The following is a 25993-nucleotide window of genomic DNA, read 5'->3' on the forward strand; positions in this document are numbered from 1 at the left end:
CGCTGCCACAATTGCAGCTGCAGGGGCGGTTTCTGCAGCCGCGTGGAATTTCACGGAAAATGGCTTGATCGTTGCCACCTCGGCGGCACGGTACTGCGACCTGATATCACAGATATTTATCTCATTGGTCGACAATCTCGTTCGGATTATTCGATGAAATAATTTTTAGGTAAGCGATTATCGATAAAATTCACTGGCTGACGATTAAATAATTTCGCAGTAACGATTAGACGTAACACGCGTACAGTGTGGCGATTTCTTGATACGAACGATCGAAACAGAACGAGTTTATTTATCCTTTTGAAAGTATTTCACGCCCGTTTACCTGTTCACAGGCTAATTTTCCACGCGAATGAAAAAAGGAACACCCTAGAAGTGTCACAGAGTGGGCGACGTCTCTTTTTTCTCTCTTCCTTCTCCCTTTCCTTTCATTTTTTCGAAGAATAAAGACGCGACCGTATTCTAGAGGGATGCAGCCACTTGAAATTCAATTCATCGATGTCGTAAGAACGCGAGGGCAGGGGGTGAGACGGGGGAAGCCATTGTAACACTATAACAGCCCCCATGCTTTGCTTACAAAGCAGCGGGGACTAACAATGCATTAAGTGCGCAATCACATCCATCTCATCCGATACTATTTGCCCTTTGCGCGTAAGTGTCCGGTGGCTGAATTAACAAAGAATATCGTTCCAATCCGTTTACCGCTAAGTGAAGTTTATTACTCGGCGCGTAGTATCAAACCCGCGTAACCACTCACTCGGACAAATTACCAATCGATTTGTTTCTCCGACTATTTTCGAAGCGAACCCCGTTAAACATCCTCGAACGGGATTGCCGAATTTTTCTCGATTCCTACTTATTAACTCGTTGAAGGCCGATTTTTTTTTTTTTTACGATTCTTTTCGATCAGTCAATATCGCGAGATTTTTCTCTTCAACGTTGTAGCTGAGAGAAGGAATTCCAAGGAGTCGCTTAATATCTTTCTCGTTGCTATCTTCTTCGCCTAAATTCTAAGATTTTAAGAGACGCGAAGAAATATTGCTCGGTCCCGAATGGGTTAACAGTTCGAAATTCTGGTTGCATAGTCATCTCTTCTAGTTGGAAATGTTATGTTTTATGGGATGATATTTTAGAGTAGTACCGTTTGGGAACAACGCTCGCATCTTCAAGTAACTAGTCGTCAATCGAATGACACTAGCCTTATCCATTTGGCCCGTGAGGGCGGCTGGTACAGGCAATAGCTTTGCGAGCTCCAGAAACTCTTGATTCTCCCTGTCGCGGCGGATTCGCGCTGCCTTCTTGCTTTTCTCCTTCATTACGACTTCCTGCGGGCCGGACGTACTAGGGACAGAATTACCGTTCAGAGGATAGTGATTGTGCGAGCTGAGGTCTAGAGTGTCTGAAGATGAATTGTTGTCTGAAACAGAAAAACATCGCGGTAAGGTTGCAATTATAAAATACGAAATTTAAGTAAGCGATGAGAAAGAAAGAAACGAAGGAATGCGTTAAGCCAAGAGTTATAAAATTAGAAGAAAAGGTAACGTACGTAAACAATACGCGAGAATGAAAAAGAAATGGCGATACTGTAGGATAGAGTTCACGGACGTAACGTTGCTAATATCACGATCGACGTCGTCGAACAACGATACAGCACCGAATGCCATAACGACGCCGAAGCTGCTCGTTATGAGAACCGAAAGCAAAGGGAGCAAACCGTCATTAAAACGCCGGCAAGAGAGCAATCTAACGACGTAGCTACCCATCTACCGAGACTTCTCACGAATGGAAATTTGCTTGAATAATGCATTTTTTTCCTGCTCCGTCGTTTCAGTCACCAATTCCGCGACTCGATCTCAACATCTTGCTTGTAAAGTGTATAAGAATATACGCCGACTACGGAAAATTTCACCGAACACAGCCTCGTATCTTTCTTGCGCATTTATTTCTACGAAGAGAATCTTCGTTCTTCGATTATTTCTCGGTGATTATTTCGTAAGAAAGATTCCTACAAAGAGTAATACGACGAAGAAATGTGTAAAAGTAGTTTAGTAGTAGAGTAAAAGCGTTTTGTATCTAGCGAGAAAACTCGACGAAACGAATTCGGATATTCTCGGTTTTAATTAGTTTCACTCGTAAAACGACGGAGAGAAAGGAAAATAAAGAATGCGGGGACTCGACGAGACTAGAGGTACGTATTAACGTAGTACCTAGAAGTACCACAGAGGAGTTAACACGCATAACAGCGTAGAAATGAATCGGTTGTACTTGTCCCTGTATTCTTAGAATCAACGGTTAAAAAACATTCATTCCCTATAGGTACAAAGAACATCGTAAAGTTTTCTTCTTTGTCGTGATTGTGGAACGAATAGGTTCATGAACGTGTATGTAAGTTTAAAGAGCCTGAATGAACCGAGCTTAAGAACAATAATTGGAACTAGCAAGTACGACGCTACGACTCACTGAAAAATTAACGACGAGTAGATACGTCTGGAAGTGATTCGATTATCGAAAGAAATCGATAAAACAAATTCAATTTTTTCTTTTTTTCGCGTTGTACGTCCTCGCGAAAGGATCACAACGATCGCCAACTAGCTCGAACAAACGTTGAAAGAGTTATTTCGAGAAAAATTTCGATCGACGAGGATTTTCAAACTGACATGTTTTGGAACAAACTTCGATATCTTTCTGAGATTCTTTCCGTCTCCAACTATCGACATAAGGATCGCTCTTTAAAACAACACGACGACCATGAAACTCGCCGGTGGACGCCATCTTCTACGTTCGCGTTATACGCGCGCAACTCGATCAAATACGTTTACTCTCTAACATTAACACTTACATAGGAATTCGTTCGTGACACTTGGACACTTGAAAGATTCCGCGTGCTCCTCGTAACATCGAGTTGACCACGTGTCCTGGACGACACGGACGATTTTCACGAAACTCTCGGCTATATCATCGAATTTGTTCCAACATTTTCTTTCAATCGCATACACACTTGTACGCACACACATATACACACATATATACACATATATATAATCATTAATACGCATTAATACGCATTAATACGCATTAACACGCGTTAATGAAATTTGAAAATTTTGATTCCTATCACGACCTTGAAAATGCATATGGAATGAATCTCGACAAGAGATACACGCACCACGACCGACGTCCTTTGCACTGAAATTACGACTAGCGTACAAAGTTGTGGAAACCTCGTGTCGCCTTTCGTCTTTTTCTCTTTCCCTCCGTCGGCATATTTCTCCTCCTACTGCTGTTCCTTCGCTTTCATCTCATCCCCGATGCTGTTTCTCGATGGGGTAGGTAAGCCGTGAGGTACCACCCTTATTTTAAGCTCCACCCTTGGAGCAGGGTCAGCCGAAAGACCCCTCTGTACACGCACGTGAAAACTTCTCTGTCTGGGTTCTCCGTTGTAGGCGAGAGAGACGAGATAGGAAGATGAAACGAGAAGAGAGTAGACTAGCTACAAAGGGGAAAGAGAAAGGAACGGAAGGGCGAATGAGAGAAAAACAGCAGAGATTGTCGGAGAAAGCCCAAGTGGTCCGCGCTGGACCGTCATATATATCGAGGTGACGGGTGACAAAATCGAAAGCAAAGACGATTGCTGGTGGCGGTACTGTTCCATTGTCGGGGTTCCTGCTGCGAGACACCCGTAGCTGGCCTCGACTTTACCCACGATTACTCGTGAATCTGGAGAAAAAACTGTCGAAAGTTCGAGCTATTGAAATATTACAAGGGTAATCGTCGGAACTACCGTTCCGATTGGCGAACAGAATTTATTACCTGTCTGTTCGTTCTTTTAACGACGCGCAACCACCTGCATTTTATACGGTAATTATACGAGAGATTATTAGAGTAGACACTTTCTAATTTCGTCGGAACTGCGTTGCAGCATTTTGTATAAAAACGATGGAAATTTTGCGATAAAATGTACAATACAGTTGCGTAAGAGGAACGAATCGTTCGTCGGTTGACTCAGCGTCGAAACGAATAATAACGAGAATAGAATTTTCTGAAACGATGTTCGGAAAGAGTTCGCAGCCCGATGACGAAGCTTGAGACGCGACGATCTCGTCGCGTGTGCGAATTCTTCCGGGGCAAAAACCACAAGAAGACTGTGACAGGTTAGAACCTCGTTTTATGACTGGGCTATATAATCACCTTGCTGTGCACCTTTTTGCCAAGAGCAAAGTGCATTTCGAAATGGGAAACATGTGTCGCCAAAATGTTTCGCATAAAAGAAAGAACCTGCCGTTACCGGAACACAATGTCCACGACCTTAGGGAAACACGTTTCTCGTCTCCTGGCGTTAGCCTCGCAAGCTTACTTTGGTATTCTCTGTTAAATACTTTCTATACGCCTTGGCTCGGGTCGACAGGTAGAAAACATCTAATACGAAACATGTGCTTCTTCCTCGCCTTCTGTCGTCATCCTCGCACCTTTCCAGGACTAAGACGAGACTACAACGGTTGCTGGTAGTTTATTTGCGAACCGTCATACCAATGGATACCCGCGGTACGCTTTAGCTACACTTAGTTGCAACTCGTAGCTGCACCTTAGCTTGGTCAGGACTATCCGGGGAAACGTGTCATTCGAGGTCATCGATTTATAAATATTGATTTTTTCAAGGATAAAGTGACTTTAGGACGTTCGTTTTACGGAGAGAAATATTTTTCTTGGATATCTTATTTTTTTATACTTATGAAGTGGTTAGCAGAAATTTTGTCCGGACAGGACAAGAAAAATATTTCGTTGTACAGAAGATACGATCGATGTACGCGATAAATAGTCCAGTAATATATTTACGTGATATACGTACAATCTTTCAATGCATATAATGATATTTAATACATATATATTTTTTTTTAATTTATTTGTTGAAATTACAATCAATTCTCGCGTTGAGGATTTTCAGTAATTTTTCTGGCGTGGCGCAGTGACATGGACTAATACATACATATATGTAATAATATTCCTATTCAGCGACGGTCGAATACGGTGTTCGATTTAAAGTTTCCTCTACTTATGGATTACAATTTGCGATGGAGTGCCTAGAAAATTTCTAAACTGTTGTCATTCGTTGAACACGTTATATATCAATAAGGAAAGGAACAGTCGCGTCGATTAAAATCAGGCGTACTTGCACGAAGAATTCGTAAAATATTTACGAACAAGCAACATCGTTAAAGGAATGAAACCAAACACACGTACGCATTCCCTTCCGTGTTTCGTAACCCGTGTCGTTTTTAAACAAACGAATTTCGAACGCTCTTTGACAAAACAAGACAGCAGCGATATTCCCTCCCCTGATCGATCCGCGATATCGTTTACGAACACGCTTTCTCCAACGTTTTGAAAATCTGAATATCTTTCTCTCCCCTCGTACTTACGAATTCCAAAATCTCCGATTCATCCGATGACGAGTCTATTATCTTCCCAAACGTCTTTACGAGCAAACGTTTCCCAAAATCGGGAATCACTTGGAATTTTCAAAGAAATATCACGGCGTAGGATCTGAGGAAACAAGAATGTCTGAATCGTGACACCTCAATGGGACATGGTCGACCATTAGAATTAATGAATTCGTCGGTCCTTTGAGCAAACCCTTGGTAAACTCGACAAATCGATTCGGTTTCGTTTTGGAGCGTATCCAGCAGTGCGATACTAGGTCAAACCGTGAATTACCATCGTCGAACGATTACGGTGGTACACGTAGAAAAGTCGTATACAAGCGGGGGGCACAGGCAACACAATTCTTGTCGTTCGTGACCGTCTCAATGCATTGTGGAGGGTGCGCGAGCCTGCAACTCCGCAACGGCTTAACATCGGCTCACCTACATTCTCGTTGTCGGATACAACGCATAACCATCCCCTGCGCTCTTTTTTCTGGCTGTTACACCCCCGCTGTACATTCTGCTACGTCCTAAGAACGCCCTCGTGTTGGACAAAAAGACAAGGGGGCTGATACATGCGCGATTCATCATCCCCCTTTGGTCACGACAGAAAATCCATTCACCGATCCCACGACACAACGGACCGAGAGTGTGCTTGCGCATTTTAACAGTCCGAAATAAGGTTGACTGGTCGACGTGGTTGGTCTAGGTCTAGGTAGACAGGACTTGATTTGTTGGTGGGACGAATTTGAACTCCTATTTCCGGAGATTTTTGCTCATTTTTGGGCATTGAACAGGTTTCAAGATCGAAGATCCGAATGTAGTAAATCCGAAATGAACGATCGACGAAAGTAAGTAAGAAGCGAGGATGGAAAATAATTATAACAAAACATCGTTTCAATTCACGATTGTAAGAATAGAAGAGGAACCATTAAGGATACGGTATTTTATATAAAAATTCTTTAATATCGGATGAAAGTGCGATCGTCATGAAAATAGTAAAAATTGTACAATCATTTTGAATATTCTTCCGAAGAATTTATGCTAACGCGTAAGAAAAATTAACGTAAAGGCCAAGTTCGTCGCGATTGAATTTCATTGCCCTGTTTGAAAGGACCGTACGGCGATGTAACTCGATCGTAGCTTAAATTAAATATCAGCATACAGCGTGTTCGAGCATAAACCACGATATTTACGTTAACCATAGGTACGATACGAACGATAGCGAGTATGGACCTATTCCATTAAAAGGACGAACACAATTGGCCACGTTTCACCCCAATGTGATTCTTCTTGGCGCCATATGACAAGTCCACTTTATCCTTAGCCTTACATCTCGAAGATTCCATTTTCTTCCTCCAAGGACATACAACCTCCGTCGGATGAAAATATCCGAATCCGAAATTCGTATCTTCTTCCTGTATTAAAAGCGTTCCGTGTAATTTTATCATCGAATATTTTCTACGAAACGTTTGGAATATTTGATATTCGGTTGTCGTTGTATTTACCGAAACATTTCAGAAAATGTTCAAGGGAAAACGCGTAAAATTTACGCGTGGGATGCGCATTCACCGAATGGCAACATCCGGTGTTACGTTTCTGTCGCATCCATCGGTGCAAACTCGGAATTGACGGAATAATCGACAATTTATTCTCATTGAGGGATGCACGCATTCCGACACTTTCATAGAGCGCGTATTTGCGGCGCGCGAACAACCGTGCCATTTTCTCGCTTGCACACACGGCTCGTGTGTGCTCGATCATGGAAGACACGGCGGTATTACGGATACGAAAATAACGTCGACACGGCACGCGTGTAAATCTCAACAAATATTATCTTTGTCACTATTCCCACGCGCACACGGATCTTGCATATTTGCTCAAAAACTATAGGGTACACTCGATATTAATCCTCGGTTCTCGAACGACGCCTGTTTCCTCTCTGATATCGCTCCGAAGACGTACAAGCTGCACAATTTATCTCGTCTACGCCTTATCGGACATTTTGGTCAAATATCGGAATTAACGAGATTGTCGCGAATCTAGCGAACATCGTTCGATTATACCGATTCGGTCAAAAAGTTCGTAGGCTGGTCGTTGTACGACGATGAATCTGCGAATTCGCGCCTAAATATGCAACAAAGGAAGCTGCGAATATTTGCGTAACTTTATGTTATCGCAAATACGACTAGATAAATTCAATCTAAATAGATTTCTATTTTTTACAAATAGACTGAGAATGTTTATACGTTCGCAGGAAATATTTAAGCGCTTTTAAAGGATCAATAAGCAATCAAGAATGTACATGGCATGTAAAGATATATAAAATATCCAAAGTATCATACCGTGTAAAACAAGCGTTCGTCACGAACGGTATTTCTCTAGTCATGTTCGTAAGAATATGAATTTATATGTAACGAATGTGTCGAGTTATGATAAATATCCTACTCTGGATATTTTCTAGATGCGTTTCTTCCCGTCAGACGCGTCCGGTATATTTTTCAACGTTTACATTTCTCGGAAATGCCTGAACATCGACTGATAACCAAACAACTCAATCCACGAACCTTTTAACTTAACTATACATCACGTCATTCGCATCATCGTAGAATTGTTTAAATACCCCTTGTAATCGCATGAACTTGACGTTTCTAACCGAAGCAAACTAAATAGCCATTCGATTTCTTTGTGATATCTTTTCTCTTCCTATCTGAAGCACCAACACGTGTTCTAACGATCAAAGTACCTTCTGCTTGAGTTGCATGAACTCCTTCCACGTGGAGTCTTCGCTACTTGGAACCGCGGCTCGTTTAAATTGCGCTACGAGCCATGTTTCTTTTCCATTTTGCTGACCACGTAGAATCACGAGGACCGGTCTACGCTTCGCTGGCTGACATATCTGCGTTCTTACGTAGCCACCGTTTGATACGTAGACGGTACAACACGTGGCCCCGTCCAGCATAACCCCACGGTCTCCACTACTTACTCCATTTACTTACAATGTTGTTCGTGAACCCAACAAACAACAGCCAGTCGAGAAACGTATAAAGACGGTAATCTTACACCTTTCCTCCCCCGTTCCACGCTTACTCCTCGAATCGTGCACCTCGGATTTCTCTACGTCTTTCAGCCAACGTTGATACACAGCGAGCGACAAGCTGGCTGATCTCATTGCGTTGGCCGAGCGTTTATTTAAAAGAAACATGCTACCAATTTCTCGCTATGAAGCGTGTGCATTCGTTGCATTCGTGCTAGGTAACGACGGAGCAGAGAATTCACAGTTCGCTTCTGTTCTTTCTTTTGGAAGAGTTCGAAAGGAAGCTTCGCAGGTTTATGAAATTTCTGCGCGATTCTTTCGCTGGTTATCTCAAATACTATGCCAATGCCAGTGACGATACAGTGTCAGTGTATGTAGGTAATCCTTTGTCGGAAACCGATATCTTCTGCGTGTGAAGACAAAGACAGCTGAGGTAGCTACGAAACTATCGTATATTCGTTATAGCATCCACGTGCTAATTAATTAGATTCGGGTATATCGAGTCGCGTATCACTCGGTAGTACCTTTATGCGTCTGGGAAAATTTGATACTGCGAACACACAAAGTATAGAACCTGATGAAAAATACCTCGTTAGAGGATAAAGATGTGTGCAAATACGTTTTGTAGCCATTTTATGCGTATGCGTGTACGCAGAATGAAAGCGAAAGCGCGATCCACAGTGTTGTGATTGACGACACTGCTTCGAGTTAACTGGCGACAGGATGAGCCAATAAAAGATAAACGAATTTTGGAGTATTCATAGGTTAAGGATGTTAAAAGTGTTAAAAGGGCTGATGGATCAGCAGCACCGGCCACCCACGAATTCGACACCTTGTTTAGACGCCAGAGTCGCGATGCTGAAACGTGAGAGGTAAGTGTATAGGCCTGTAAACTCGTGCCAGGCAACGATCGTATCGTTAAGTTGTCGCATGCGGTAGATGGAAGCTGTAGACGGTTGCCGAATTTGTTCTACTTTCTCGGAACTCTTTCGGAACTGTCGTGCTCCCGGAAATACATCGCGCGCCTCGACAAAGCGCTCTTTCGGATAGGAATTCAGAAAGTTTCGGCTATTGTCTCCGTGGATCGCTAATTGTAGGGTGAAGCAAAACGGGGATATTTTATCCGACTGACAATGACACGTACGAGCAACAATTAGAGTAACGACAATCTGCTCCCTCGTGGACGAGGGAAAAAAGAAATACCTAACAACCCTTCGGGACGAAGAGGAAACGTCGCGCGCGTCAGAAAGCCTCCCTCGTACGTAACTACCCGCGTAAACCACCGAACAACGACGTGTGCGTGCACAGAAGCGAAACGTTTCCACGAGATCGTGTGCGTACGTACCTTAGTCGCAACGACGATATAGTTCTCGGAGTGCTTTCGGAGAAAAAGACGCGGCGGAATGAGGGATGAACATACAGAGGAGAAAGGCTGGCTAGTAGAGAAGTCGCCCTCTCATTCACGTTGTTAGTTGGTACCTCGTTGAGAAGATGGGGAGGGTAGAAACGATGGAACTACATCGGAGAAAGAGAGAGAGACTCGCACCCCGACGGTCTCGAATGGGCGAGGCCCCCAAGCTTTTCATCCGCGAACAGCCCGCCCTTAAACAGCCCTAAACTAAGTCACTTCAGTCCTGACGTTAAGTGTGACTGATCGTCCAGGCATGCCTCTAAAATGGCCACCCAACGTACACTATGTCATCCCCGGTACCGATCACGAACCGGTAGGAATCACACCGACAGCAACCAGTCGTCCCTATACGTACATTAACGATTGTTATCTCAGACAGTGGAAGCAAAAGCGAACTAATTTACGATACTCGAGAGAAAGTGAGTAATTTGTTGTATAGCTTTAAACGTGGCCGGGAAATATTCAGCGCAACGATTAAAATTATGCTTTTAATAGAGAAAGATTGTTTCTTCGACATAATAAACGTGGTAGAAACTTGTTAGAGGTAAAAGGGCGACTGCTGTCGATGCATCGGTGGTGTTCATGTACTATTTTGATCTGAGAGGTGTTTCACGCGGCGATAACGAGCAAGGCCATCGCGGAATTCCAAGTTCGATGGTGTTTTTCGAGTATCTTCTCTTTGTAAACGATTTGTACGCGACGCGAGCATGGTCACCGTTATCTCGGTCGACGGCGATAATTCCGTGCAAAAATGGATAATTGGTGTCGCCAGTGTTTTCCACTTGGACACGTACACTGCGTTGAATGACGCCACACTTTACAAAGTATAACATCCTACATACGTCGCTTGCATAGGACGCATCGTTGCGACGAGCGTATGCAAGGAAAAATATTCTCCAATTACGCCTGACGGTTTTGCTCGCCGAGGAAATCTATGGAAATTTACCGTATTCGGTTACAACTTCACCTTACGTCTTTCTGTCAAAACTTCACCGATGCATTTCAATTTCATAATACGAAAGATACGCGCGCGAGAGAGAGAGAGAGAAGGCGTGTTAGCTTGCAAAAATTCTCAAGACACTTTTACGCGACCTTAATTAAAGGAATAATTTCTAAAGTTCTTGAAGATCGTGAGAGGGGTCGTTAAATAGGATGTTGTTTAAAACGATACGATCCCTAGCGCCAAGATTAACATACACTATTATTCTACACTTTGGCTCGCGGCCAAGCAATCCGACTTCCTCGCTGTTTGATTGACGTCATGATTTTCATAGATAATTCTCGCGTTTCCCATTTTCTTCCAGTTAAAATACCGAAATTTCGTTTTACTTCGAACAAAATTCTTTCAACGCTTTCCTTTTTGTATCCCAACTATATTGATTATATTTTGAATACGATGATATGTTATAAATACTTAACAATTGGAAGGATTCGATCATAGAAGCGTCTGAAGAAATGCCGAATAAACTACAGCGTGTCACGTCTAAATCAAAGGAAGGGAAAGGACAACACCAACGATTTCCGCGGTCCGTTGAAATCCCCGATTTTCACCCTGACGCGCGGAAGAATTATGATATAGAGAACGATATAAATTGAGTACACAAATCAAAGAAGAAGAAGTCGAGGAGATCAGTGTTTACTACAAATATTTGTAAAGCAGCGTCTAGACCCTAGACAGTCTTAGATAAATCACTGGCGACACATTCTTCGTCTTTCGTTCTTCTGTTCTAAAAAATATGAACATGAATATCGAAAAATGTTCGTTACACTCGCGTTTATTAATTATATGTAACGAGTTATATGGGATATATGGATAAACGATTCAAATTTTACAAGTATCCGTTCCTTCGAAGAATTTAGTGCTACGTTTCAATGAAATGAATCCTCGTCGTGTACCTTAAAAAAAAAAAGAAAAAAAAGAAAAAGACAGAGAGGGAGAGAAAAAACGCTGCAAGTATCAGTGACATCTTGCAACGCAATAATTTCGTTGAAATATTGCCACTTTGATGATTGGACTGTGCTCGACATCCAGCCGTTCGTAAACCTAAAGGGAATAAACGCTTCACGCATTCCTGATGCGTCTCACAGTCTTTACGGCTTATTACCACCTCCTCGTTTTTGCACTCTCACCCCGAGGTATACATCAGCGCTCGGAGGTGGTGCGCGTCAAAGGAAAACGGGTCGTATATTTGCAGTGTTTCTGCGAATCCACGAGGCCACTTTCAGAGAAAGTATAACAATTGACTAGCGAATTTGTTCGTTTCCTGGTACACCTTCGAGAGTATCATGCGGTATACAATGTTTGGAACGACATTCGAAGTTACTACGTACTTTCTTTACTATCGTTGGTTGACTATCGCACGATCGTGCTTGCGAATAACATCGATCGATGAGTTCTACTCATTCTTCCCTTTTTTTCGATCAGAATCGAGAGTCTCGCAGCAATAAGAAGACACGGTGCAACGTTTCAATCGTTAAGTTAAATGAAAGGTGCGAAAGTTCATTGATACGAATATCGTCTGACTACGAATTTGATTACTTGGAAGCGAAACTGTCTGTTTACTGGCGCAGCCCCGCCAATCGGTATTTTTCATTTCATTATCGTTCTCTTTGCTTTTCTTTCTGGGTTGACGAATTTTAGTAACAGACTTTCTGTGTATTTTGAGGAGACGAATGCTTTGTTTTGTAACGAAATGTAAGATGGAACACACAGGCAATCGGTTCCGACGAAGCAGCAGTTCCTCGGGTCCGTGTTTCGTTGCTTTTGCCATTCGATTCGGCTGTAAACGCCACGACTCGTCTCGCGGTCCGTGACGCCTTTGCTATAGAGAAGAGAAGGCAGTCAAAGAAAGCGAGTTGGTCTTCTGCTAAACCACGGTTTGCCTTATATTCTGCTATGAAAAATCGCTGCCACGGAGAACCACGAATCACACGTGTGAAAATCGACGACTCAGCGAAATATAAAAAAGAGGCTCGTTTCATCGGACGATTAATCGCGCGTTTAATTTATTCCGCGTTTAAAACCGGGCTTTACGCGTTTATTTATACATAATACATGTAACGATTGCAAAATATCGTCGGTAGGATCGACGGACGAGGCGCCACAAATTCTCCACCGCGCGCGCGTGACCGAAAAAAGGTTATTTAATCGCGCGATACAGATATTTATCGGCTGATGGAATTAATTGACGAAGCTGGGATGCAAGCAGACATTCGCGCGTGGGAAGCGGCGTGTCGATCAAAACACGTAGAAACGAAAAGGACGAGAAATAAACGTGGGAGGAAGAACAAATCGGTGTTCGGTTAAGTACCAACGGTGTAACCTTGGACGCCGCTACGATAACAAGGATGTCTGTTATGCTGACGAGGCATCTTGTACCATAATCAGACTTGCATATATCATAAGCATCAACTACACGCGCAATAAAAATATGCATGTGAGTGCAACGACAACGGGACAGCTACGGTACATCGAGAACTATCTCGAAGGTTATCAACGATCACCGTGAAATCATTAAACTCTAGTTTCTTCTACATGAAGCATTTTTCGCGTACAGAGGATGGTCGAATAGAGAAAACGACGCGGAGAAATTCTTCGCTCTTTGTCGTGGTATAATTGATAACATTTTTTAACGATTGAGTCATCGGTATATTAGAACTCTGGACAAAAGGAATCGCGGAGTAAAAAGTAAAAAAAATCTTAATGCAAAAATCCTGAAAGAACGAGTGTATCTATTTAAATCGTCAAAAATAATGTATAACGTGTAAAAAGAATTATTTCTATCTGTTTTCTTTATCAATAAGGAATGGAAGAGAAATAACGTAAAGTTAATTTAGCTGGTCGTAATGTCGGCGTTGTCGCCGTTGCGAATTAAGAACTGGGCCCAGGACCCAGTCGATGACAAAAGGCAACGCAGAGCCTGACGAAATTCTCGAATCTCACGTGGTCGTACGCCATAAGCCACGATGGGGGTTGCCTGCCGTGACGACCCGCGACACACGTTGCTCTTTTTTTACTATTCGCCACGTTCCCTCGGCCCTCAGATCCGTGGCCGCTTTTATTTAACGATTTCTCTCCCGTTTCACTAAGCCAACCCGATACACGGACGAACTTCGACCGAACGGCCTAGCAATTTAGCAGGATTATTGGAAGTCGTAGCTCGAGAAGCGGAAGAACCGCGACTGTTGGCAGGAAAAGAGAAAAATTGCCTGCGAATCGCTTCCTTTCGTCGGCAAAAGTTTCTTTGCGGGGAAAAAAAAGAAACGAAAATCAATCGAATCTCGATAAAACGCGATTATTACTTCTATGAACGATACTATAGATACCGTGAATATTTGTGAACATTTGTATTTTTATGTAAGTCAGAAGAATGGAACTTTAGGTAGACAATCGTTTTAATATTTTTCCGTAATATTTCGTATCGTGTGCATTCTGTGCATCTTCGAATCTTCCACGAATACACGAGATCTGCGGTCCAGTAATAACTTTGACGAACGTTATGCACCTAGTACGAAGATACAATTGCAAAATCGATTTAGAGTTAGGATAAATACTCACTCTTCATATTGTATTCAGATTATCCAAATGCCCACTTACTCAAATGCCAATGATACGTAGCACATCGATCGTACTGACAAAGAGAAGCACGAAACTTTCCCGAGGATAATAACGATTCAGTATCATTTCTTCGATTCGATGAGTCGGGTCAGAGGACAAGAGACGGCGGAACTTAAAGTCGTCGTAAGCAAAACTAAACTTCGAGCTTGACTCAGGATCCCGATGTTACATATCTCCCCACCACGGGGGCCCCATTTTAGTCATGTGGGAATTACATGCACGAGAATGGTTACAGATTTCACGTAAAGGAAGCTATCTCTCTCTCTCTCTCTCTCTCTCTCTATCCCCTCTTCCTTTATATCCTCGTCACTTAGTATCTCAAGGAAAAACGATGTTGCCGAGGACTACGTCACCCCTTTATGTGTCAAAGACTGTCAATCGCATTATTTATATTCCGTTTGTCGAGGAAACAAATTTTTTCTTCATTTCGCGTGTTTCTTTTTTTTCCTTACAATATTTCGCTCGAACAATCGCGATCATTCGTAGTGATTATTTTTTCTGGTAGTCATCGATCGTCGTAAATTCATTGTACGATTGTATCGAACGTATTTCCACTTCGTTACTATGAAACAATCGCTATCAACGGTAAAAATGAAAAAAAGAGAGACAAGCGAATAAAATCTGTTAAAAGGTACAATTACGAGACGAATAATTGCACGAGTAGAAGAGATGGAAAAATACGGATGAACGGTGGTTCTCGACTAGTCGCGTGAAATTTATTTACTTGTTGCGCTATAAACGAACGCGATAATGCTTGTACCGGCGATCTCGTGCCATTTAGAGGATGCAACGTCGTAAATCTTGATCGGACAAGCACCGACCGCGGTAGGAGGTCTCAGGGAAGTATCGGATGTCGTGTTTCTACACATGTCGAAACGCTTAAGTCGTTTTCACCTATCCGCCCGCTAAAACGAACATGTAACAGCTGGACCGTTTTGCGGTTTCTCTGATCCTAAGCGAGATCCCTCCGGAAAATGATCGCGATCACTTTTCTTATGTTCACGCCTTCGTTTCCTCTTCAAACAACGAGGAAATCGAGACAAATACGAGGAAACGACTTCCTAATCGTTAATTCTGTTACGATTCTCGAATTCTTCGTGTCTCGACTCGTTCTAACCGAAAAACGAATTTCTAATGTTTTATGAAAGTCTTTGACATAAAATTGAAACGAGGCTCCGTTCCTCTTATTTTGTTCAAACGTAAAAAGATATCCAACGATAGAAAAAATACGACAGGCTGGAAGCAATAGAGTTAAAATTCGAGTGATTGATAATTACCAACGTAATAAAATAAAATAAAATTTTTGCTCCGAGGCTCGTAAAATCTGTCGATCGAGTTACCATGGACGATATGACGCTTGAAAGGGAATGGAACAGAGAATAGCTTTGTATCACGAAGCACGAGAACTCGAACGTAAATGACGTCTACGATACGCGTAGTCATTAACGAAGAAGTTTTTCTTTGGAAATAGAGAGCGCAGAGAGAAAAGGAAGGAAAAAGTAGGAGGCATAAAAATTCGTCGACAACGCTGTGACGTCGGGCAATCCGTGCACGGGGGTGATTCGTGTAGGAACGCGATTTTATGGGCCTCTGTATATTTGCTCTCTCGGTCTCGGGCGTTGAACGGCCAAGCCGTGATTTAACGACGTCGACAAATTTGATTTGTTTCCGATAGCAGGGACGGGAACGCGACAGACTAAATAAATTTTTGGCGCGAGTCTAATTTTAGAACCGTTGCATCAAGTAAATCGAAAGGTTGCAGGAGAAATAGAAACTGAACGTTTCTTTATTGTTGGTAACAACGAAGAAAGTCGTCGAACAGAAGTTGCCATTGTTGCCATTGCCATTTTTAAATTTCTACGAATTTGAATTTGCAAAATGTGATTATTCCGGGACTATTGTGTCGCGAAGCTGAGAGTCGGAATTACCTAAGTGATGTTTACGCACGTGCCAGGATGTTGCATGCTGTACACTCGTGCGGACTTTACAATCTTACTATTATTAGTTGCTGAAAACGTTTCAATTTCAAAGTATGTAACAGCGTTAATCGACGATCTACATTTAAGACGTCGTTCTAGCGAGAAGTGCGTCTCTGCCAGCAGCAAATAAACAATCCGTTCTATATCTAACTTGATCCTTTATTATTTTTCCGATAAAGATTCTCAGAAACTCGTACGAATAACGCCTTCGTCGTGTATCCTGAAATAATTTAAACAAAATAAAAAAAGAAACAAACATCTAAATATCTCTAATATCGATCTCTCGCTCTTTCTCTTATTTGGATCAACTGAACCGGTTCAAGTTTCGGAATCTATTCTAAAACAACCGTGCGATGAAAAAGATAAAAAAAAAGAAAAAAAATGCGACTCCTAAAGTGTTTCGCTGTAATACAAATACAGATCTACGTATTATGAATGATACATAGTTCGAAAAAAAGAAAAAAAAAAGAATTTTGAAAATACGCAGTCGATGTTTGGAGGAGGAAAAAGAAGGAGAAAAAAGTGCAGCGACGGGTTCTGCAGCAAGATTTACGCGACAGCTGCGCGGACGCATAAGTTTTCTCTGTTTCGTGAGCTACGGAAGGGTACCGAGCAGGACACGGAAAAGGATCACGTTCGAGAACCGGACATTTTCCTTACAAATGACTCTAGGAAACGACACGCCCCTTGTCGTAACGGCACGTAACACGCGTTCCTATTTACTTTAACAGCGTTTAGACGCGCCGAAAACGGTGACGCGTTTCGTTGCACCTATGACACGCACTGGTTATCTTGAAATAGGGTGCTGGGTTCATCCGTCTTGAGGTATCTTCGAGAACTCGATTTCCACCCCTTTCCCTTTCCTCCGGCAAATGTTTTCGAAACGAGGCACTTAAGTGATTAGAACGAACGTCGAACAAGCGTGAAAACTGACACGCGCGCCTGTTACGCGTTAATTTATCGCGTGCGTATCGCGTTCTCGATTCATCGATAGAGAACAAGCACGGTGAAACTGCTCCAAGGGTTTTTAATTCGTGCAATTTCTACTTGGAATAGAAGAATTATGCAATTCGTGACGAAAACAACGCTAGTCCGATTTTCCCCACTTTTTAGATGATAAAGCACCGTAATAACGGTAACAGTAAATAGTCTCGTCATAATTTAATTAGATACGTTTAGAATTATTATATAATACGATGAACGTCTCGTTCGAGAAAATGGAAATACATTGGACCGATATAGAAAGATGCTTCGACGACGGTCGCTTTTGTCACGATGGATCGACGATTATGGAAATCCTAGTTTCTCAAGGAAGTTATCGAGAAAGGGGTGTAATATTGATTTTTGAATCTCTCGTGAGACATGCGGGTACCGTAACGTAATATGTATTGGGATACGTTCGACGGATATAGACGAACAATTTGCCAGCATCCGAACTACGGAGTCAAATTACACCTGTACGCGTGTAAATCGTTACGTTTTGATCAAGATCGGAAACGATCGACGCGACTGTTATTTTACGATTTGATTTTTGCTACTGCCTTTTCGACAATTCCCCAAACCTTTTTCGCACGTTCGTCCTTTGAGAGATGCTTATCAAAGTATCGGAAGAGAATCGTTTGTACGTCCAAATCCATCGGGGGAAAAAGTTTGAGATCTTGTAAAATCGTTTGAATTTTCAGATCGAACTTGAGAAACCTCGAATTTGACTTTCAATTTGAAAATTTTGATTTCCGTATCGAACTCGCGTTTAAATCTGGATTTCGTTCGATTCCAAAGTATTGCAAGTTGCAAACAAACATACATATTTCTCTCTTCTACGATATTTATAAATTATATCTCGTACTTACCTTACGATTATTTATCAAATCAAATACGACGGTGTAGTAAATCCGACAATTTTACTTACCTTCGAATAAACCCATACTCTCACCGGTGTTTCACCGGGGAAAGAGTCAATTAGTCACCCTCGGTGCGAAAGTGATTTTGGCAGCGGGGACGTCTCAAAGAGCGAACACTTTGATCAAGCCGTCGGCACTTGACGCACTTCGGTCGTTCGCGGAATTCCATCGAATATTATTGTTAATCTCTTTACGTATCAACTAATTCTACCGATTACATCGTTGCTTTCAATCGTTACTTTACACCATTGTTAACCGTCCCATCTTACGAACGTTCAAGAGCAAAGTTCTTATAAAATGTTGGTAAAAATATTTTTCCACGTATACTGTTACAAAATGGATAGATATTTCACAGTCTTACGCACTTAACGTTCCTCGTATCAGGTTCGTTCGATTCTTAAGTCTTGAGAAAAATTACTTTTCACTTGCTCTCACGCACATCATCCGACGGAACTTCGATGAACGCAACTGGAAACCCTCGCTTCCGATTGTAATGCATCGAGGACGTGTCACTCTTTAACGATACTTGTTACATATGTATTAATCGATCTCAAATAACGGCCATCGTGTATAGCACTTACGTGTTGGAATAACGCGAGAACTATAAATATTTAATAGTTGGAACATTACATGTTATATATTTCGATATGTTTAAGTTATGATTTTATCAGTAATTAAATTCTAGGTATCTTTTCATCGTTCTTAACGTATTTGGTCCTAATTTAATTCAGTGGCAATTTTAATAAACGGTTTAAAATGATAATTTAGAAATTTCTTCGTTTCTCTTTTAAGTCGAAACTTGTTTTAAACACGCGCGCTCCCTTTGAGAAAAAGGTATGTGCTGGCTGACGGTCGACGATCGAAAATGCGCGCGCTAGCCCTCTGGAAGCGGGAGTGCCCTCAAAGATGGCGCGACATCTTTTTTATCCGGGGGATGCACCTCGCGGGATCAATTCATTGGGCCGTGACTACGCGTGTGTACTATTAAAACAGTGCCGTACGCATTTAGGTATACAACTGGATGCACGGTGCACGCTGGACTCCCCACCGTACCGTGGACCAGCGTTCCTCCAACTTGCTACCCTTTCTTCCATCTTTCTCTCTCTGTTCGCGCCTCCCTTTCTATCCCTCTTTTCGTCTCACTCTCGTCGTCTCTCTGTTTCTCTTTGTTTCTCCGACTCCCTCTATCGTTCTGGATTCTGCAAAAGCTTTCGTCGTACCAACGCAGCCGCATAACCTCACGAGTTGCGCTTGTGGCAATGATTTCTAACGTAGGCGGTACTTAAGCCCCAGTTTCATCCCATCGTGACCTGATAAAGGCTTTCATCGGGATAACGCAACAATTATACGACGTTGTTCGCGTAGATTTCTATTCGGAAATGATTGGTATTAATCGTGAATAATTATATTTCTAGCTTTTATTCGATCGATCGTACGTTCACATTGAAAAATATGAGATTTTTACGGATTGTATCGGCGTTTTGCAGTCAGAAAGTTGAATAGAGGGTGGTTGAGAACCACTGAACTATGTATTACACCAAGCATTGTTATACGTCTAGATAACGCCTCCCGTTCTGATTGGTCGGTTGGGTGGTACCACATGCCACGCCTAGTGTCGACTCTATGTAAGTAACTATCCCCACCATAATTTTACTAGCACAGACGTACATACCAACCGTATCCGTTCGCTTCTTCTCGTTCTGTTTCATATGTATAATATGTCTCCAGCGTTGCTTTCGTTGCCGCCTCTCTTTGTCAACGGTCCTTTCCTCTTGTGTTTCTCTTTTTATTATTCCTGTTCGCCGCAGCAACTGGCTAGGTTATACGAATATATATATATATAAATAAATATATATATATATAAGTGCGACTGTGTTCGCTGGTTTGTGTAAAAGTGTGTATTTATTTACACTTCTTTTCGCTACCAGCGAGCGCAGGGGTAAGTTTCCGCTGTTCTCCATATAAATTCTTCCGGTTTCTCTCTATTGTTCGCGGTCAAACATATTTTAAATAAATTCCAGAGGCCATCAAAGATCTTTGCATAAATTTTTCTAAAGATAATAATTTTATGATTATTTGCCACAAGAGATTTTTAGGTTATATAAGATTATCGTTCGATTCTTTGTGCATCCGTCAAGATTGAAATTGTTTGCTTTAAATTAGAAATACCGTCCTTGGAAATTTTCTTTACGGTCATATTTTTGATAGATGCAAAGTTGCGCACCGTTAGCAGGTAGGCAATAGAATTTTACGACGTGGAAATCGTTTCCAGATGTTGAGGATACAAGGTGGTCTATTCGTAACAAGTGTAGCCCTAAAACTACTATGCTATCGCACGAAAACTCACAACAAAGTATGTACATATCTACCTAGTAACTGAATGTTGGAAACTTTCTCTTACTTGACTTAATCTTGGTGTTAGAACCTCGATCTTTTATAGATAACTATCGTTTTAAAATATAGAATAAAGGTTAATTTATAAGTACGCAGAAAATTTTTATGATTTTATATTTTGTGTTCTTATGTACAAGTAAGCGATGTAAGTGATGTATACGTTAAATAATGATCTAAAAAGACAAATTTGTAACGTAATTGTCTGTTTCTATATTTAATATTGTTCGGGAAATATCAACAAGTATTACTGAATGACATTATGTACGTATCAACGATATTGTTTTACGATGTAGTTTGGCATCAAATCAGTGTAAACAATGTAAGTGGATATATCGACTGTAGAAAAGTATGTACTTTGCAAAGAATGAACGATTTCTTTAATGTCCTTTACCATCTTTATCATTTCCATCACTACCGACTCTACTACCATAGGCAATTATTTATTAACATATAAATGTGGTAATTTAAATAGTTATGCTTTCTAGTATCTCTCTTAATTATAGGAAATATAAAGGGATCTCTATCTTTTTCCAAGTGGATAAAACACGATGTTTATTCTCACTTAGTCTGGTACTATCATATAGTATCAGAATATTATAATAGGGACTTTAATTTACTACATTGAACTAGTAATCTTATAGTAACAAATTGAGATGTTTGGTATGCAGTTATTTAATTATTTCCGTTAAAAACGCGGTAAAACATTAGTCATGGAAAGTGTTAGTTTTATACAATTGAAAATGTTGAAATAATAATAATAGTAATAGAAAGCTATTTTAATTGTTAAATTCATGAATTTTTAATACTATTTCTAACCAATATTTATTGTGTATATATTTACTTACTGAAATTTAGGTTATGTTATTAAACATGACTGAAAAGCAAAAGGTATTACTGTGTGGAGATGTAGAAGGACATTTTAAATTTTTATTCAACAAAATTGATGCTATCAATAAGAAAAGCGGACCTTTCGACTTTTTGTTATGCGTGGGAAATTTTTTTGGCGAAGACAACGCGGAGCTTGAAGACTATAAAAGTGGCATGAAAAGTATACCAGTTCCAACTTATATTATTGGCGCTAACGAGGAAGTTGATTTAGATAATTATCCAGATGTTGATGGTTGTGAAATTTGTCAAAATCTTACTTATCTTGGAAAACGTGGATTATATACTGCTAGTTCTGGACTTAAAATAGCTTATATCAGCGGTACAGAAAATAACTCGTTGAAAACAAAACCTACTTGCTTCAATGAAAATGATGTAATGTCAATTAAGCAAGCTTGTTTAAAAGGTCAACCTAGTTTTCGTGGAATTGATATATTAATGACTTCACCCTGGCCTGCTTATATTACAAATTTAGATCCTAATAAACCAAACTTGAAATATCAGGGTTCAAAATTAATTGCATGGTTGACTGCCCAAGTAAAACCAAGATATCATGTATCAGCGTTAGAAGGCATATATTACGAAAGACCTCCGTATAGGAATCAAAGTCTACAAGAAGGAAATACTGAAATTGCAACGAGATTTATAGCACTTGCTCCTGTAGTGAACAGTCAAAAAAGGAAATGGTTATATGCATTGAATCTGACTCCTGTTGACCGGACGCGTTTATCCGAGCTAATTATGAAAACTACAGATGAAACAAATATTCCATATCCCAAATCAATGCTATTAAGTGAACCATCTCTACAAAAATCAGAACAACCAAAGCGTACACAATATTTTTATGATATGGAATCTCAAGAAACTACTAAAAGATCCAAATCTTACGGTGGCATTAATAAAAAAGTAAAACGAGAATTTGATCAAACAAAGTGCTGGTTTTGCTTATCCAGTCCTGAAGTTTCTAAGCATTTAGTAATATCAGTTGGGATAGAGGTATATGTTGCACTTGCTAGAGGTGGATTGGTTGAGAATCATCTCTTAATTCTACCAATAACACATCATCAAAGTCTTTCTATTCTACCAAAAGAAGTAAAAGATGAAATTGAACAATATAAAGACGCTATAACCAATTATTATGCAACTTTGGACAAAGTACCTGTTTTCTTTGAACGTAACTTCAAAACATCTCATTGTCAATTACAAGCTGTACCTATTCATAAAAATCAAGCAGCAGCTCTGAAAGAAGCATTTGAGGTAAGCACTTTTATTATGATTGCTTAGATGTTGTAAAAATGTAGATATTATATGCTATGATTAGTAGATATTAATAATACTTTTGTTTTAGGAGATGGCACAATGTAATAATTTTAAAATATTGGAATTACCTCCACACACTGATTTACAGCAAATTGCACAACCAGGTGTTCTATATTTTTATGCAGAGTTGCCAGATAGACAAAAGTTATATCATAGGATAAAGAAAGACTTTCCACTTCAGTTTGGTAGGGAGGTATTAGCTTCAGACAGAATATTAGATCTTGATGATCGAGTTGATTGGAAAGATTGTCAATTGGGTCAAGAGGAAGAAATTGAGTTAGCAAAACGAATTAGAAGAGATTTTCAACCATTTGATTTGGATACTTAAAGATGTACAAAAGTTTAAGATATTAATACTATAGTAGGCATATATATATATCTGTATATCATGGTTTCTGAAAAATATATAAAGATATTAATTTATTATCCTGTAAAAGTAATGAATAAAAATATTGTTATTAATTTACAATTTTATTCCTTATTATTATGTACATAATCTTTTGGAACTGCAGCTGGATCTAATCCACTTAGTTTCATTTGTAGAGCTATGTCAAATAGGTAATCATAACATTCCGTCCTAAATAGAGAAAGACATATAATAGATGAAAACAAAAGATATATTTAACGCATTAATAATATTAGTATTAAATTAATACACACATAGTTTTTGCTTGTTGCCATGTATCTCCCCAAACATAAACACCATGTCTTCTTACTAATACAGCACAAGTTTCTGGATAGGCAATGATAGTTTTTTCCAATTCATCTTTTAAGTCCTCTTCAAACGGAGTATTTTCTATTATGGGTACCACTAATTCTTCGTCGTAACGATATGCTTTTCCCAATTTTTGATTCCTTATGCCTACATTATATAATATCGATATATTTTCATAAATAAACGAAAGAGTATATACATATATATTATAATTACAAATACATGTAATAATATAATTATCATTTTATACCCTTTATCATCTCAAGATGGGTAACACGAAATTCTTTCCCAGGCCAATGTAATGTCACCATTACAGCAAATTTTGAATGGGTATGAATTACAGCTCCAGCATTTCTCCTTATATATGCACACATAAATAACGGAGTGCATTGAGATTTCTTCAACTTTTTCTCTACTGGTGGCAGTTCTAAATCATTTCCACTAATATCTTGTACAAACATTTCATCCGGACAAATGCGTTCTTTCTGAACACCGGATGGGGCAATATAAATTTTGTCTCTATAAATATAATTATTATTTTATATTAACATATTAACTTTAATATATAATATAAGAAGACAATATTATTTACTTGTGTTTAATAGATATTCCTCCACCAGTACCAGTTACCCATCCTAGATCATAAAATTGTTTACATAGTTCAGGAATTAAAATTCGTGGATGTTCCTGTAAAATAATAAAAGTATCAAACTTATACATATTGAAGTTATAATATCTATCTGAATAATTATTCTTAAAAAATAATTATTTTAAGTAGTACCTTGTCGTATTCGGTATAATCTGAGGACATCATTAATTATTCTGAAAAATTTCGAACTACCGTGTTGTTTTCTACACACTCATAATCTTATCTATGTACTTTGAACCAGTGATCACGGTATGTGCACGTGCATTAATGTGTGGGTAATAAACTTTTGATAGACCTTAAATTATTTTTTCCTAGATCTAGTTAGTCTTAGACCTAGTTACTTTGACTGCAGTATATATCTGTATAAATCATATTCATAGTACAAATACGATATAGTGCAAATCTTAATTAATGTTAAAATTATCAAGTGCACAGTTTCAGTACTAATATACCCACCTAAATACATGCATAATTCGTGATATAAGAATACAGCACACAACTAACTGCTATTTTTGAAAATTTCAGCGCTGATTAACTAAATTAATACTAAAGATGTAATGTCAAATCATGTTCATTGATTCCTTCAACTTTTTATTCTCAAGTTAGTCGCATAACCTATAAATGTGTCAAGTATCATGGCTTCATGGATCACAGTGACACCGCGGTAGTATTTAAATCTTTATTTCTTATTAAATCGGTTCATTGTAACTAACGAATTATCTTAAAAAAAAGAAAAATCTAAAATTTGCTGTGAGTGTCGTTTATCAAACATTTTTCTTTTTTTCGTTCGATAAACGACACTCACAGCAAATTTTAGATTCGTAGTATAGTAATCTCATATTTCAGTTGTTTCATCTAAATCGGCATTATTTGTTTTAGGCTCGAACGAGGTTTAAAAATAGCAAATCAGGTAGACAACAGTAAATTCCGCTTACTAATTAATCGTATTTGTCAGACGCTTCAGTCTGCTATTGATACAAAAATATTCAGTGAAGAAGAAGAGGAAAAACTATTGGTTTCCTTGGATTTGAATAAGGATGATCTAACTTGCCTTTTAGATGCGATAATATTAATTTACAAACAAGCTACTTGCAATATTGTAAAACCACAATTGATGGAAAACACTTTGAAGGACACTTTTAAAACGGATGATGAGAAAATTCAGATATTTTTAAATGCATGGATTACATATAGTAAAGGAATAATCGATCATTTTAGACAGATGTCTATATTTCCTGTTCAGGTATGTCACGATGATAATGACCATCAGTAGTACCTACATGGATGGATATAGGAAATAAGAACATGCATTTTATACTAATTTATTCTGTTTTAGGTTAAAGACATTGATTGGTGTTTAAATATTCAAGCTGCATCTTCCTCTATTAAAAAAGACGCGCGGCCAATGTCATTATTGCAGTTGAATTTGACAGGAGAAGAGGAATCAAAATTAACAGTGGAATTCGATAAGAAAGAACTCATAGATCTGTATCATAATCTAGAGAAAATACAGTCACAATTGGATGCTTTTAAATAGTATTTAGTTACTACTACTGCTACTACGCTCACACACACACATTATATATATATATATATATACATATATAGTTATTGTAAAAAAGGTTTATATTATATAAAATATATTTTCTAACTTTTTACGTTTA

General features: G+C 39.5%; 4 protein-coding genes across 7 annotated transcripts in view; 2 read left to right on the top strand and 2 right to left on the bottom strand.

The window, feature by feature from the left end:
* Positions 1–19268, bottom strand: part of LOC117237261 (single-minded homolog 2) — a 31097-nt gene extending 11829 nt beyond the window's left edge. For 2 of the 3 annotated variants that reach the window (XM_033501049.1, XM_033501033.1), the window contains exons 1-2: positions 18375–19268; positions 1142–1417 (exon numbers count right to left, since the gene is read on the bottom strand). In XM_033501049.1, the coding sequence (XP_033356940.1) occupies positions 1142–1417; positions 18375–18390 (292 nt within the window). In that variant the 5' untranslated portion in view covers positions 18391–19268. Of the gene's footprint in view, positions 1–1141; positions 1418–14426; positions 14629–18374 lie in introns of those variants that run through there. The other variant, XM_033501040.1, reaches the window with a different exon arrangement.
* Positions 19269–21322: 2054 nt separating this feature from the next.
* On the top strand, positions 21323–23431 carry LOC117236777 (CWF19-like protein 1). Its single transcript, XM_033500028.1, has 2 exons — positions 21323–22902; positions 22994–23431. The coding sequence occupies exons 1-2, from the start codon at positions 21619–21621 to the stop codon at positions 23291–23293; spliced, it is 1584 nt and encodes a 527-aa protein (XP_033355919.1). The 5' UTR covers positions 21323–21618; the 3' UTR covers positions 23294–23431.
* LOC117236782 (probable methylthioribulose-1-phosphate dehydratase) lies at positions 23418–24598 on the bottom strand. Its single transcript, XM_033500041.1, has 5 exons — positions 24462–24598; positions 24273–24367; positions 23931–24199; positions 23626–23827; positions 23418–23542 (listed from the first exon to the last, which is right to left on the bottom strand). Exons 1-5 carry the CDS (start codon positions 24492–24494, stop codon positions 23437–23439), a joined length of 705 nt encoding a protein of 234 aa, XP_033355932.1. The 5' UTR covers positions 24495–24598; the 3' UTR covers positions 23418–23436.
* Positions 24523–25910, top strand: LOC117236791 (COMM domain-containing protein 10). 2 transcript variants are annotated; one of them, XM_033500064.1, is made up of 4 exons: positions 24523–24604; positions 24855–24993; positions 25209–25572; positions 25666–25910. In XM_033500064.1, exons 2-4 carry the CDS (start codon positions 24965–24967, stop codon positions 25864–25866), a joined length of 594 nt encoding a protein of 197 aa, XP_033355955.1. In that variant the 5' UTR covers positions 24523–24604; positions 24855–24964; the 3' UTR covers positions 25867–25910. The 2 variants fall into 2 exon arrangements, with proteins under 2 accessions (XP_033355955.1, XP_033355945.1); XM_033500054.1 differs by lacking the exon at positions 24523–24604 and having other exon boundaries at positions 24661–24993.
* Positions 25911–25993: the final 83 nt, after the last annotated feature.

The sequence above is a fragment of the Bombus vosnesenskii genome, unplaced genomic scaffold (assembly GCF_011952255.1).
Source record: "Bombus vosnesenskii isolate JDL3184/JDL3185 unplaced genomic scaffold, Bvos_JDL3184-5_v1.1 scf7180000013264, whole genome shotgun sequence".
Lineage (NCBI taxonomy): Eukaryota > Metazoa > Arthropoda > Insecta > Hymenoptera > Apidae > Bombus > Bombus vosnesenskii.

Excerpts from the sequence above, each read along its gene's own strand:
- LOC117236777 (XM_033500028.1), top strand. The coding sequence starts at position 21,619 with ATGTTATTAAACATGACTGAAAAGCAAAAGGTATTACTGTGTGGAGAT. Across the intron at positions 22,903-22,993 it reads CTCTGAAAGAAGCATTTGAG|GAGATGGCACAATGTAATAA; the intron begins GTAAGCACTTTT and ends CTTTTGTTTTAG.
- LOC117236782 (XM_033500041.1), bottom strand. The coding sequence starts at position 24,494 with ATGATGTCCTCAGATTATACCGAATACGACAAG. Across the intron at positions 24,368-24,461 it reads ATTATACCGAATACGACAAG|GAACATCCACGAATTTTAAT; the intron begins GTACTACTTAAA and ends ATTATTTTACAG. Across the intron at positions 23,828-23,930 it reads CCATCTTGAGATGATAAAGG|GCATAAGGAATCAAAAATTG; the intron begins GTATAAAATGAT and ends TATATAATGTAG.
- LOC117236791 (XM_033500064.1), top strand. The coding sequence starts at position 24,965 with ATGGCTTCATGGATCACAGTGACACCGCG. Across the intron at positions 24,994-25,208 it reads TGGATCACAGTGACACCGCG|GCTCGAACGAGGTTTAAAAA; the intron begins GTAGTATTTAAA and ends TATTTGTTTTAG. Across the intron at positions 25,573-25,665 it reads TGTCTATATTTCCTGTTCAG|GTTAAAGACATTGATTGGTG; the intron begins GTATGTCACGAT and ends ATTCTGTTTTAG.